General features: G+C 33.5%; 1 protein-coding gene across 1 annotated transcript; it reads left to right on the top strand.

Moving 5' to 3' along the window:
* The first annotated feature begins 7,923 nt into the window (after window positions 1–7,923).
* Window positions 7,924–13,979, top strand: LOC105766735 (putative glucose-6-phosphate 1-epimerase). Its single transcript, XM_052630941.1, is given in 9 exon segments — window positions 7,924–8,720; window positions 8,800–8,874; window positions 9,878–9,934; window positions 10,007–10,167; window positions 10,286–10,426; window positions 12,807–12,823; window positions 12,826–12,912; window positions 12,994–13,095; window positions 13,517–13,979. Coding segments are annotated over 9 exon segments (963 nt in total). The 5' UTR covers window positions 7,924–8,627; the 3' UTR covers window positions 13,747–13,979.
* The last annotated feature ends 1,435 nt before the right edge of the window (window positions 13,980–15,414 follow it).

Genomic DNA, 15,414 nt, shown 5'->3' on the forward strand with positions numbered 1-15,414 from the left:
GTGTTATTTATGTTTAAAAAATGGTGAAGAGAAGTCAAAATCGTTATTGGAGAAGTCTTTAAAATGTTGTTCGAAGAGTCAACAGATCCTTCAACATTAATGGAGGATGTCTATGCTCGATTTTATCTCTACATTTTATCTTTGAACTTTGTGTAGAGCTCTCGACGAGTTCATGAAATGAAAGTGTCTCATCCACCAAGTAAATGTAAACATTCGGCTTTTACGGGGTTCGAGCCCATACTCTTACATTGCATTAATATATAAACATGATATCACTTGAGTTAACTCAAAAACTCTCCCCAAAGACAACACTTACCCAAAGATAAAATCAGTATTAATTGTTTTTTTTTTTTTAGTTCACTTAATACATGGTTTTCTCCCTAATGTTTTAAATATTTATTAGTTATATTGAGTTTTGATTTAAATAGGAAATTTTATTTTAGAACTTATTTTTTATTTACAAAGCTGAAAATAAAGACATAACTAAAAAATATTGAGCTACTGATCCAACAAGTATTAATATTTTAATACATGAAGACATTTGTTTTTCTTGGTTCTAACTAGTTTGGTCTTTTACTACATGATGACGATTCAGTACTTTATAAATCTGATAAACGAGTGGTTTTCAATATTTTCTGGATATATCTAACATTAAAAAAAGTAAAATCATAAAAATAAATTAAATTAAATTACACAATGTATAAATATTAAGAATTAATTATTTTAGAATCAATATTAAATTGAAATTATAATGTGTAAATATTGAGGATTAAAGTAATTATTATGCCAAATTTAAAAGTTGATGACCGAAAAGACAAAATTTAATAATTAAAAATTTTATAACTTTTCATAATTGAGTAACTAAAAAAAAAATACATATAAAAGTCCATTTTTTTAAAAATTTACCAAAATGGGCCCGGTAAATAATTATTTACCAGAATGGCTCTATTTCCCCGAAAGCGCGTCCACGTCAGCGCGATGTCAGCGGAAGTGGAAGGAAAACGCGTCCCTGAGGAAGTGTTTTGCCTATGTGGACAAAAATCGCTCCCTCAAGGGCGCGCTTTATGCCCAAGTAGGCAAAACACTTCCTTAAGGACGCGTTTTGCCCGTGTCTCCTGCGGTAGGGTTTTGGATTATTGGTTTAGGGTTAGGGTTAGGGTGTTTTTAAGTTTAGGGTTTTAGAGAAAAAATTAAATAAATAAGGGATTAGGGTTTGTCAATTAAATTAATTAAAAAATTTTCAAAAGCTGGATTAGTTTTCGTGTTTATTATTTTTAAGAAAAATCAATTAAATTAGAGTTTAGGGTTACTTGAGTACTTTAATTAAAAAATTTAAAAATCGATTAGGATTTAGAGTTAAGGGTTTTAAGGAAAAATCAAATAAATTAAGGTTCGAGGTTACTAGAGTAAATTAATTATAAATTTATAATAAATTAGTAAATTACAATTGCTTTATTCAACATATTACCTTATTTAAAAGAATTTCTATTATATTAAAATTGCCTTATTTAAAACGTTATTGTAAAAAATTTGATTATAAAAAAATTACCTTATTTAAAACGTTATTGTAAAGAATTTCGACTATATTAAAAATATTAAAGTAAATTACAATTACTTTATTCAACATATTGCCTTATTGAAAAGAATTTCTATTATATTAAAAATGTAAAAGTAAATTTCTATTTTAGTACATGAAATAATATAGAAGAATTTCTATTTTATTACATCAAATAATATCAAATTATTCAAAATGTTTGTACAAATATATTAAAATAAAAATCAATCTCTGTGCCACGGATTCGATTGCCACATGGCGGTAGTCGATTCTGTATTGGATTCCTCCTTTGTCTAGCTTTAGGCGGAGGTTGTGGTTGCTCTGGCGGGGATTCTGGTTCTTCCGGTAAGGTATCTAGTTGTCGGTGTTGGGACGATGAGCCACATTGATAGAATAGTGACTGTTGAGGTGTTTGTATCATCAACAGTGAAGCTGTTTGAAACCCATAAGGTGACGGTGATTGGTAAAAAAAAGAGTTCCCCGACGGCCCCTCTTGCGATCCCTCGTGTAACGCTGGCCTATACATCGACGGTCCACTCGGCGTAACGGAAAATGGAGATGAACCGGGCCATGGACTCCAACCTGCCATAGGACTCGAAAAAGGAAACATATAAGGGTTAGGATACATAAAAGGGCTAGGATACGCACCTGGCATCATCTGAAAAGGCTATGCTGTGGGTATCGTCGGTTGAACTACTGGTTGGGTGACTGTGTCGGTGCTCTCGCTGAGCCTGGTGATTGAATGGCCACTGATGATGAGCCGGGTGAATGTCTGGGCCTCGTTGATGGGCCTGCGTCGTCGTCCCTTCGTCTTGAATTTAAAAGGCCACATCGTTCCCTTTGGACACGTAATTGCCGCTGTCTTTCCTCTACCGACAGTAAATACGGCTTTCCATGGATCCTAAACCATGGCATGTATTCCAGTACGTACGCTAACTCAGGAACGATGATCAGTTCCCGAGTAGGTATATAATCATACCGATCTTCCCACATTTGGATGTAATGTGACCAGAATCTCGGCCAATCCGTATGCAATTACCGTAGGTCGATTTTGTGATGATCATCCAACACCTCAGGTGCCACGGGGATCGATTCTCGGAATCCAAATTGTCGTGATACTCTGTCTGACTGGTGCATCTCCACGGTCGCATAGTTGACCAATGCGACTTTCACGTGCCAAGCGTTTGGATTTTGGAAGTACTCATCCGGAATTACTGCTCGAAATGCCGGATCCTCGTATGGTGTCCATTCAAACTATATGAACATGTTGGAAATATTAGTTATATACATAATACTAAATACCAATCGACTAGCTCATGATGGAAATATCAATTTTATTTAATACTTATTTGTGCTTCCGACTTCTGGTCTAATAGAAGCTGTATATCTTCAAGACAGCTAAGTAATCCAGCATAACTTGCCGGATGGTTCCACCTAATTAAATAAATTTTTAGCATACTATTATATTTTAAATCTACGTAATAATTGTAAAATCTAATATAAAATTTACCTCGTTATGAGTGGGAATGTATATGGGTGGTTCACTCGAGGACGTAAAAATGGAAAGCGAAACCGTGCCCATGACTGCAATAGTGACAGGCAACCTCCGATTTTCGCTTTATTCGGTCGTGTCGCCCCGCACATCTCCTGGTACAGTGTTGCCAACACGACCGACCCCCAACTCAATTCACCGACTGCTCTAAAATCAACGAGTTTTAGCAGCCATCTTAGATGTACGAGGTTCTGTGACAAGTCCGGCATCAGATAACCTCCAATTATCTAAAGAATGTATGCCTGAGCATATCAGATTCTTTCTAGTTCGGTTGAATCATCATCCAGATCTGGGAATGTGCCTCGTAACCAGCCCATCTCGATCCGACCTCCGTTAATATTCTCCGAAATAGCGCCCAAAAGCTCGTAGCATACCGCTCCCCAATCGCTAGATTGAATAGACCCGGTGACTGGGTACCCGTCCACCAGTAATCCCAATTGCAGATTCACATCTTCCAAAGTGATAGTGCACTCTCCAAATGGAAGATGGGATGTGTGCGTCTCGGGTTTCCACCTCTCAATCAACGCACTGATAAGTTTCAGGTCCAACTTACATCCCCGGCCTACTATCGCCACGTGCCAAAAACCTGCTTCTCGCAGGTAATTCTCTACCAACGGTGATGGAGGACCATGCATATTACAGATACAGCATTGCAATATCCAATTTACAGACTTTTATAACAAATAACAAATTAATATTATTTAAAATTGCATAAATAAAAAAATCTTAAATAATATTTAAAAATTAAATTTAACACTTACCATTTTCATTTGTTCGACGGATATGTGCTTGTCATCAAGACGAATCAATTCTCCGGTCATTGCTAAATTCGTACAAATTTTTACGATTTAAAAAAATTTAAAAAAATAAAATTTATTTTTTAAATAATTAAAAAATTAAAGCTCTTTTAAATAAGGATTTGAGAGAAAATTGAGAGGAAATTGAGAGGAAATTAGAGAAAGGATTTATTTGTGAAAAAAAAATGAAAGGGTGGGGGGTTTTATAGTTTTTTTTTTTACCGTTGGGGGGGTCACCAACGGTAAAAAAAGTAGTCGTTGCTACTGTTCACGCGTGGCCAAAACGCGTCCCAGGGGAGCGCTTACGTGGCAGGAAAACGCGTCCTTGCGGGTGCGCTTTGTTGCCACGTAGGCAAAGCTCTTCCTTGAGGAAGCGTTTTCCTGCCACGTCCCCTGACATCGCGCTGACGTGAACGCGCTTTCAGGGAATTGGACCAATCCGGTAATTAATTTATTTTTTAAACCTTCAAACTAACGTTTTTTTATCAAAACAACTTAAAATGGACAGAAAAACTAACTTTGTTAACGTGACATACACGTATATTGCCACATAGATGCTATGTTAGTAACGTTAATGTTCGGGAACTTTTCTATCCATTTTGTATCAAAAATAAACTTTGCAATCCATCTCGGGTTGTTTTGACAAAAAGTGCTAGTTCAAGAGCTAAAAAATGCGGAAAATATCCACGTCTAAACCATATCAACATTTAATTAAAAATTCCAAAATTTATAGAATATTTTTAAATTTTTGTAAAATTTCAAATTTTCATTAAAAATATTCAAAAATATATAAAAAAATATAAAAGTTATTTAAAGTATTTCAAAATTATAAAAACATTTAATTTATTTAAAAATTCAAAAATAATTAATAGTTATTTTAAAATTTTAGAAAATATTAATAAATATAAATTTATTCTATGATAATTTTAAAAATTCTATAACTTTTGAAATTTTTAATTAAATTATTAACATGGCATATATGTGGATTGTCACATAGATGGATATCAACGAAGTTAACGTTCAGTAACTTTTCTATCCATTTTGTATCAAAATAAACTTTTCCATCCATATTAAATTATTTTGACAAAAAATTAGTACAAGAACTAAAAACTCGAAATATCAAATAAAAGTTATAATAACCTTTTTTTTCCAAAGTTAAAAAGTAAAATAAGTCATTATGATTTTTAAAAATGCTTCCAATTTGTTAATTAATTTGCTTTGCAGGACGCCCAAACTAGCTCTCTATTTTCTTTTTTAGTTGGAATTAGAGTTTCCACAATTAATATTTATAGCGAGTGGTATCTAAAACAAGATAAAATACTGATGATGAAACATAAAAGATATAACTGTAGGTGACTGACAAAACATACAACGCAAAAATAATTGAGTTCCTGCCTCTCGTGATCATGTACGACCGGAAGGTAGTTTCAGATCAGTTTTTGTTTGAAGCGGGTACCACAATTATTATTTGTCGGTGAGTTCATTTTTTTGAGCATTACTTTTGCGTGCTTCATAGAAATAAATTTAAGGTAAATTATCTTTGTAATCACTTAATTATTAATATTTTTACCATTTAATTATAATAAATTATAAAATAATTATTAAAAAATTTTAGTCATTGGCCATTAAATGAATTAAAAAGATTATGTTACTGCTTTATAAAATTAACATGATAATAATTTTAACCTTTAACATTTGTATATTGTGATTATATTAATTTAATCTTGATTTCAAAAAGATTAACACGGTCTGTTTTTTTAATTTCAATTTTCTTTTGACATTTTCTCCTAAAAATTAAAAAAATAAGTAAATCTATCAATTATTTTTATGACAATATATCAAAACGGAAACACCTAAAAATCTAAGATAATATTTTTTATCTTTTCTCTTTCTTTTAAAATTTTAAAAGACCAAATAAAAGTAAAATTACAAAAGAGACTAAATTACACAATGTGTAAATGTTGAGAGTTATTTTTTTGGAATAAAGACTAAATTGACATGGTATATAAATGTTGATTATTAAAGTTACTATTATACCAATTTTAGAAGTCATCCATTAATAATTTAATGGCGGTGACAAAAAATTTAAATTGTTGAATGACCAAAAAAAAAGTCGAGGAATTGAGTGACCTTTTATAACTTTTAAATTTTAGATTATGAAAAATACTAATAGTTAAGTCGTTACTAATACAATTTTCCCATAAAATTAAAGTTGAAATAAAAAAATTAACCATTAAATTATAGTTTTTTCCATTTAAATAATTTTTTGGAAAAAATTATTATTAACCAATCAATTTATAATACATGACAAAAATAATAATTGTTTTCTTCTTCTCTCTCTCTCTCTCTCTTTTCTTTCTTTCTTCTTCCTCTCATCTCTCTCCATTAAACTCTTCTTGTTTTCATGAACATAACCCACTCAAGCTTTTATGAAACTAACTGAAGTAGTTCTAGTTGTTGTCGATGAGCTTAAATTTTGTAACAACGACAATTACCCAATAAAGGGTAGGTATGGTTGGTAATTTGTCTGAATTATATGAATTTGTTAGTGTAAGTAACAGATGAGTTTCTCGTGTTGTATGCTTCTAAAGAAAGCTGCATTGGCCATTCATACAAGCTGATGTTACTCGTTGCAGTATCCGAAGCTTTTCGGCTTCAAGCGTCTACAAAGATGCTCAAGCTCCTTTACAAACTTTACGGCACCATCAACTATGGATGCTTGTTCAACACATGCAACCATCATTTGTGTTAAAACTTTAATTTTAAGCTCTTGCTTTGGAAAAAACGTGGGGTGATAAGAGAAATGGAGGAAAATAAATTATATTTAGGTGTTATAATTTGATTTGATTGGTTAAAGTTTTTTTTTAGAATGAATAAAATGGTTGAACCTTGTTTCTGAAAACTTCCTTTCTCAATGGACATTACCCACTGCCCTGTCAAGTCTTTCGAATATGTTACCCCAAATCCAAGTAAAGCATAGCCCTTAGGTGTTAATCACCGTCCGCCTCTGGTTCTGCCAAGTCTCCAATAAGAGAGTCGATGATGAAATCGGTTACAGTAATCCCATCACCGTTTGTTGGTAATGTCCAAAAGTGCCTCAACATCAGCAATTTGTTCTCCCGGTTTCTCAACTCAAGAAGGAGAAAAAGAAATGCAGAACATAATAATACCACGTTGATGCAACCTCTCTACTGCACTGAAAATGGAGTTGAATTTAGCAGAACCAGTAATAGAAAGATCATCTATTTCATCTGAGACAAGGTTTAACAAAATTACCCCATTTAAAATATAGTCAGTAAATAGAGAAATCAAGTTCACAATCAAATTACTTGCTTTCCTTTTATTTGAACCCGCTATGTATATACAAATTTATTAAAGATATCTTTTTGGTGGTTGTTTTCGAAATTCGCTCAAATGAAAAGCAAATTGGTACAATATTTTAAAAATAATAATAATAAGAGCTTACAAATACAATAAGAAATAATAAATAAATAAAACTTCATTCATTTCCCGTTCATTCTGTTCTAATCCAAATACATAACCAGAAAGAAAAAAGAGTTAAAATATGCTATCAGTCCCTATATTCTTCATAAATTGAAATTTAATATCTTTTACTTTCAAATTTCAAAAAATTAAGTGCAACTTTAACATAGTTAAAATTATTTTGTTAAATTCAGGTTCATTACAATATTATTATTTTTAGTTATATGGCTACCAAGTAAGTTTTTTCAAAATATCACACTAACAAATTTAATAATATTAACATTTGGATCTGAATTTTGAAATTTAAATAGTTAAGGGACTAAATTTTTTAAAATAAAAGTATACACATGGCATACTTTAACCAAAAGTTGAAGGTGGTTTGGAAACTGGGCCCATTCTATTATAATGGCCATCTTATTGCTAGGTCCGTATTGGGCTTTCGAGGATAACGTTTAGAAGTCCAAGGTGGCGTAGTAGATTCAACGCTTCGTCTTTATACGGTAAAATTCAGTATTCATTAAGATAAACCAAAAAAGGAAAAAAAAAAAAGAAAAAGAGTGAAAGAGTAGGGGGAAAGGGAACAGAAAGAGATTGACACAGTTGAAAAATTGCTTACACAGATGAATTAATTCAAATAGTATACAAAGGCACAAATCAAGAGATTTTAATTTGATTTTTGATATGTTATGAGTTTGGGTGAAATTGGGGAAATTGAGAACAGGAAACGAAAACGAAAACCTAAATTGAAAAACTGGGGAAATAGAACGGATCAAAGAAGAAGCAGGTCAGAAGGATTAAGGGAGCGGGCTATCAAACATTAAAGAGATCCAGGGAAAAAGAAATGTAGGCCCAACAAGCAGCCGACTTGCAGACAACAAGCTTGAATCAGCTGAAGATCACTACAGCAGTAACGAATGGACCGTTATGATGATTTCAACAGCTAGCTAACAGTGGCTGACACCATACTGTCTAAAAATAACTGCATTAGTACTAAGCTGCTACTAGTTTGTTACAACAATTTCATGTATAAATTGCATTGGAATGAACAAATTTCCTTTATGAATCAGTATTTTTCTCTTCTTCTACCTCTCTTTTTCTCTTCTTAAATTCCTATTTTCTTCAATCCAACCTCGGTTCATAATATGATATTGAAAAAAGAATTTGTAATCAGAAACTTCCTTATTTTGCTCTTATATTGTGAAATAATAAAAAATCTCAAAGCATTGTTGAGTTTAATTCGATGTCGAGCGAGAAACTCCCCGTTGAGTTGTCCAAGGGCGTTAATGGTCTTGAGGAAATCATCCTCCGCGAGGCACGTGGAAGCTCAGCCGAGGTAATTTTTCCTTATTTCTTTCTTTTTTTAAATTCTAACTCCTTTTTGTTTCAGGATCTGTTCATTTTGATCTTTTCAGGTGTATTTATATGGAGGACATGTGACATCTTGGAAGAATGAGCATGGCGAGGAGTTGCTTTTCGTCAGTAGTAAGGTGCTATGCGGTGGCAGTATTTTTTCTGGATTATATGTTTGAATTAGGAGTATAATGGTAGGAGTAACTGTCCCTTAATTTTTTTTTTCAAGTTTTTTCACAAATTTGGAGGATTATAACTCAAATACTCATGTAAAATGAAGAGTCTGATAATATTCATTATATGTATTTCAAATCTTTTGTACTAACTGTTCATTTAGATCCATCTAATTTTATTTTAATTTTTAAATTATTTAACGTCTCATTGTTGATATTGCAAAAGCAAATTTCTGGTAATGAATTGTCTTGTATTAATTCATAGATGTTAGAACTATGGAAGAGTTTGTGAATGCAAGATTCTCCATGAACATGGTTCTAAGGCTTGGGTTAATTTATGTAATTGTAATGTAAACCTTTTCATCATTTCTAATGGAGAAGCTGGTTTGCTTTCCACTTTGCGCTTTTCAGCCCCAGATCCTTCTGTTGAGTCTGAAAGCAATTTCAAAAGTTAGACAGATTATCTGTTTTCTAGGTTGTAAAGCACTCTGAACCATAATTCGGAACATGAAGGAGCATATTTTAACTGCTTACAATAATCGATTCACTGTTCATAAAATCAAATTCGAAATAACGCGTATTTGAAGAAATTGAATGAAATTTTTGAATTTGGTTGAAACTATGCATGCTATTTTGGACTGAAATTGTTTACATGTGCTTAGGCAAAGGAGTTATTCAGTTAGTTTTCTTCAGGCAATGAATTCTTGTGTTAAACATAGCTTGTATTCCATTTTCTCTCCATTCATCGGTCATGCAAGGTACGGGAGTAGAAGAAAGTTTTTGGTTTATGAAAGATAAAAGTATGAATGTCTCAAATTTTACTGAATGCGCCAAATAAGAATTCATTAATTTATAGTTTCCTAAAAAGAGTGAACACCAAATATTGAAATGCAAGATTTTAAGAAGATATTGTTTAGAGGATATCTGCTTTCTTGTTTCTAATGTAGTAGACATGTGTTTTCTGCAGGCATTGTTTAAGCCCTCAAAAGCAATTTGAGGAGGAATTCCAATATGCTTCCCTCAAGTATGGGCATCTCTTCTATTATTTTTGCTTGTTTAAACCACGATCATCCTGGTAACCTGCTTGTTTCCACAGTTTTCAAATCATGGTCCTCTTCAGTCCCATGGATTTGCTAGGAATAGATTTTGGAGCATTGGCCCTGATCCACCTGCTTTTCCAAAAAATTCATCCAGTAACTCTCACATTGATTTGATCCTTAAGCTTTCTGAAGAAGATATGAAGATTTGGCCTCACAGGCAATTCTTTTTAAAAATCTCTCAGAGTTATTTTACATGAAGAGAGATTCCAAGTAGAACCTTGTGACCCATACTGTTGAGTAGCTGACTTGCTCCATGGCTTTGTCTTTTATTCCAGTTATGAATTCCGCCTGAGGGTAGCTTTGGGACTTGGAGGAGACCTAATGTTAACTTCTCGCATCAGGAACATGAATACTGATGGGAAGCCATTTACATTCGCATTTGCATATCACACTTATTTTTCTGTTTCTGACATCAGGTATCTTTAAGGATTTGTGATATTTCTAATCTTGTATGTGTCATGATGTTTAGTGATATTACTACCCGCAGGTTCATATTTGCACGTCTTTATTTCTAAATTTTGAAGATGCGTCGGTTGCTTTTCACATTTGTTATCCTAGGGATTAGCATTAATTTTATTAACTAAATGGCTAAATCTATTTTTTATGCTACCAGCCTCTAGTTGATACCTGAGTCTAATATCCTCACCATGATTACAAACTTGTCTTTTCTTAGCATCAATAATTATAGCATTTTATACTTTCCATTCTATAACAGTTTTGGAATAATGAAAGTAAAACAAGGGAATGGGTGGGAACTATGGTGACTATTCAACATGTTAGAGTGTGGCAAGTGTGTAGGTTCTTTTTGATTGGTTTAAATAATAAACAAGTATTCAATTCTCCAGTACTTTCCAAAATAAATTCATATCTTATTTGTAATGGGAGGTATGTTGGTCTTTCAATAGTAGAATCAAATTGCTGTGAAAGGTAATTAATTTAGGAACCCTTCTTCATTTTGATTGAGAATTAACCCATGAAGGATAGAGGTGCTCTTGATTTATTTAGTTTTTGGTTGGCAAAAATATTTTGAAGCAAGGCTGAAGTCTTGTTTGTTGTCATATCCATTTACTTTTATCAATTTTCCTTTGGCTTAAATGAAGAACTATAATAAGTTGTCTATAAATTTGGATTCAGCAAACCTTGCATCTGAGTGGCTGATATTAGCTATTGATATTTTGTATGGCTCTTAAATTGATATAGTTTACTCCCCATGAGCACATGCATTTCCAACTTTCTTCCTCATTCTCATTTTATTTTGCAACCTGTGCTAATGTCTATTGTTATAGGACAGAAATACAGGAAGCAGCAAATTAAGAAATCTGGTTTTATGGTAGGCAAGAACCTTTAAAGTTGGGATCTAGTTTGATGAGAGAATAGTTGAGGATTATTTTTTCATTGGGAAAGGACTCAGTTGTCTGGTGAAAAGGCTAACTGATCCAGATTTGAATAGTTAGTGGAAAGTGAGTTGAGAATTTAGAGAACTATTTTAGTTTCTTCTGTAGGGTTGTACGAATCGAGCCTAAACCTATGTATGAAGCCTAGAGGCCCTAGACCTTCTTCTTCTTATTAATTCCCCACATTGCTTTATACTTAAATGCTAGAATAGACAACTATTCAAATCCTAACCAAATTATCTGAAAGTAACCTCCACATAGAAACCCTAGCCTTGAATCACATTCCAGTTCATGAGTAGCATTTCCAAATCACTGATCTTTCAATAAAAGTTTCTGTAAACCTCTTCCTTGCATTGCTACACTTTCAATAGTTTATTTATTCCTAGCTGAGATTTCCTGGGCTTACACTTGTTTCATTTTTTGTTAGTCATGAATTTCACACTTTCTAAAGTTCTAAGACATGTCCTATTGAGTGGGCTGTAGTTAAAATCACAATATAAAAATTGTTTTTGCTATTATTTTTCTGGCAGATTTCAAAATCTTATTTTGTTGTTGTTGTTGTTTTTCTCCCCTTCCATTAAAGCTTATTTTATGGAGTTTGTAAAGTTGATAATTTATTTTTAAACATTCATCCAAAAAGTGTTTAGCAACTAGGTAAGAGTACTCTCGAGCTAAAGTTGTAAAACCTGTATTGCACAAGCATGCCTTTCATTTTAATTGATGCTTTTATTTGTCTGGTACCTTTAGAAACAAAAACATACAAAATAGGTTTAGGGATTGATAGTTTTCTGTTTTTTATTTGTTCGTACATTAATAAATGGAGTCGCCCAATTACCTATACACTTGATCCCAGTCTTGGTAAACAGCAGAAAGTCGGAAATTGTTGCTCTTTGTGTGTTTAAAATTTTGTCTTTGTGTGTGAGGCAATATATGGTCCTAATTCCTAAATCTAAGGCTTCTAGCGGGACCATCAATTGAAAGGATAAATTTTAGGCCTTTTAGAGTGCTGCAAACAAAGGGCTGGCTACATGCTGATGTGGCATACAGCTTAGATACAACCAAAAGACAAATAAATCAATCTCAATGAGTAAAACTAAGCAATTAATTGTAACATCAAAATACAAAAAGATAATTACACCGCATGTCTACAAAGCCATCAAATCTAGGGATGTAAATTCCGCTGAAGTAAAAGCTATAAAGCTCCTGCAATGAAACCTTTTTAACTGTCCATCTTAAATTTTTTTTTTTAATGGGAAGGGGGTATGATTAGCCATCTTGCTCCTCAACGGGTGGAACTAGTTCGTGGAAGAACATGTTACCCATGTTCAACTAATTTCATGATTATGCAATGGATTGGCTCATATGATCAGGATTTAAAATAACATAGCTGCTTGTGGTACAGTGAAGTTCGTGTGGAGGGATAGGGACACTTGATTATCTGGACAACTTACAGAACAAGGAACGATTTACTGAACAGGGAGATGCAATAACATTTGATACAGAAGTGAGTACATGATGACTTTATTTTTCAATTTTCTGTCACTTACATTTAGTTTGCTATTTAACTAATATTAATTGTGGTCATACAGGTGGACTGGATATATACCTCAGTGCTCCTACAAAAATTGCAATTCTGGATCATGAGAAGAAGAGAACCTTTGCAATAAGCAAAGATGGACTCCCTGATGATGGTGAGGTTTCTTTTGACCACCTTTTTTTTTATCCTCGTTTTGATGTACTCGGGGCCTGATAATCATGTTTAAGCCAACATCTCTATTTACACAGAATTTTTTAAAATAAATCTTTGTCATGTTGTTCATTGCTATTTTATTGTAAAGGAACTACTTTGTCTATTTACTTCTGTATAAGTCTACTTAAGTTATGTGTGGTTTGAATTATCTTAGGAATGACATTTGAAACGTAAAATGTTTGAAATGAATTCTAAACTCCGGCTTGGATTTTTACCAGTCCCTGTAGATATACCAAATTCTGGTAATATTTGCATATATAAAAATGCAGAAAAACATTCCAGAAAGTAGCCTGAAATGCCTTTCACATTTTAATAGTCGAAGTTGTTCCTTGCACTAAAGTTTTTATTTCTTCTGCATGTAGTGGTATGGAATCCCTGGGATAAAAAGGCAAAGGCTTTGGCTGATTTTGGAGATGATGAATACAAGCATATGCTGTGTGTTGAGACTGCTGCTATTGAGAAACCTATCACATTGACACCTGGTGAGGAATGGAGAGGGAGCCAAGAACTTTGTGCTGTTCCTCCTACTTACTGTGGAGGGCTGCTTGATGCTCGGAAAGTCCTCCAGTGTGCTGAAAAGATGCATTACTGAGATCACTATTGTGTATGGGTATTTTTTATATTCTAATAATGTTCTTTTAAACATCAGCTGATAAACTTCATATGATGAATATCTAATGGTTGTTATTACCATTATCTTTCTGTCATTTTTGGTGATGGCTTAACATGTTTCATTCTGACCATAACATCTCTCCTCTTAAGCAATCATAGTGTAATGCCTAAATTTTACCCGGCCCTTAATAAATAAAAGTCCAGTTTTTTTTACCAGTCCAGAACCAAATAAAGTGGCCCAAAATACATGGCCCAAACTGAAATAAAATAGTCCCAAATGAAACTGCCCAATTACAACAAAATATGCCCAAACCCGATTAAACTAAAAGGCCCAAATTACAATCGGCCTATATGGCCCAAGTCCAAACAAAACAGAGCCCAAATCGGACCCTAGCCCAAATCGAAGCTCGGGGAGCAGATGGAACCCTAGGGCAGCGCCGCAAGACAAGCCTCGCCTCCGAATCTCCGTGATCTTCACCTGCAAGGAAACAAACAACATATGGAAAGAAAATCATGGATTTGCGAATCAAAGATATAACCAGATTTTTTTTTCTTTCTTTGATTTATTATCATGGCTATAAAAGGCCATCAAACACACTGTAATCAAGATCGGATTTTCGAAATCAATAAAAGAAGTAGCAAATATTTTTCACAGCAAACACAAAAACTACATCAGGGGATTAATCAGGAAATACAAAGGTTGATACTTTTATTTTCGCATTTATTTTTTTACTAAATGCAAAATAAAGGGTAAAAGACTTATCTTTGCCCGCATCTGAAACGCTGTTAGGGCGGTTGAGGTTTGTCTCCGAGGATAGACGATTGGGAAACCGAAGGGTTTCCTAGGCTTTTGAGGTATTTTTCTTGATATTTTGACGGATTCGGACCTAGATTTGGGCCTAGGGGAGTCTAGAGGACCGAAAAGAGGATTTTCTTTTTTTACCCACCATGACAGCGGTCTTGTCTTAGGAGACCGATGGCAAACACGGTGGCCGACAACCGACCGATGACCAGACCCCTGGCAGGACGACTTGGGAAGGGAGAGCTTTTGAAAGTTTTTTTTTAGAAAAGGGTTTCAAATGATTTTGTTGAAGATTGGGGGGCTTATATAGGGTACCAAAACGGTGTCATTTTGGACAGCTCCCCAGACACCCAAAACGGTGTTGTTTCGAGTACCTGACCCGGATCCGACCCAATCCACCTTAGGATTCGCGTGTTTTTATGCGGAGGGGTAAATTGCGCTTTTAGCCCCTCCGCCTTTTAATATATTTTCAATTAGGTTTTTTTATTTTTTTAAATTCGGCCTTTAATTTATTTTGAATTTCAATTTAATCCTTTTGAACGGCGCCGTTTTAGAGGAGAAGGGAAAATTGCCCTTCCAGCCCCTCTATGTAATTCGCGCGTTCAATTTAATCCTCCAAACTTTATTTATTTGCGGATTTACCCCATATTTTTACTTGCAATCCAATTTAGTCCCTTTTTCATATTTCTTTAAAAATCAATATTTTTTGATAATGGAATGGTTTTTATCTTATCTTATAATTCTCATATGTAATTATTATTATTTTGTATATATATGTTTTTTAAAGTATGTATTTATATCTTTGAAAAAACCAATATTTTCATATATTTTATATACACATGTTTA

This window comes from Gossypium raimondii, chromosome 5 (genome assembly GCF_025698545.1).
Source record: "Gossypium raimondii isolate GPD5lz chromosome 5, ASM2569854v1, whole genome shotgun sequence".
Taxonomy (NCBI): domain Eukaryota; kingdom Viridiplantae; phylum Streptophyta; class Magnoliopsida; order Malvales; family Malvaceae; genus Gossypium; species Gossypium raimondii.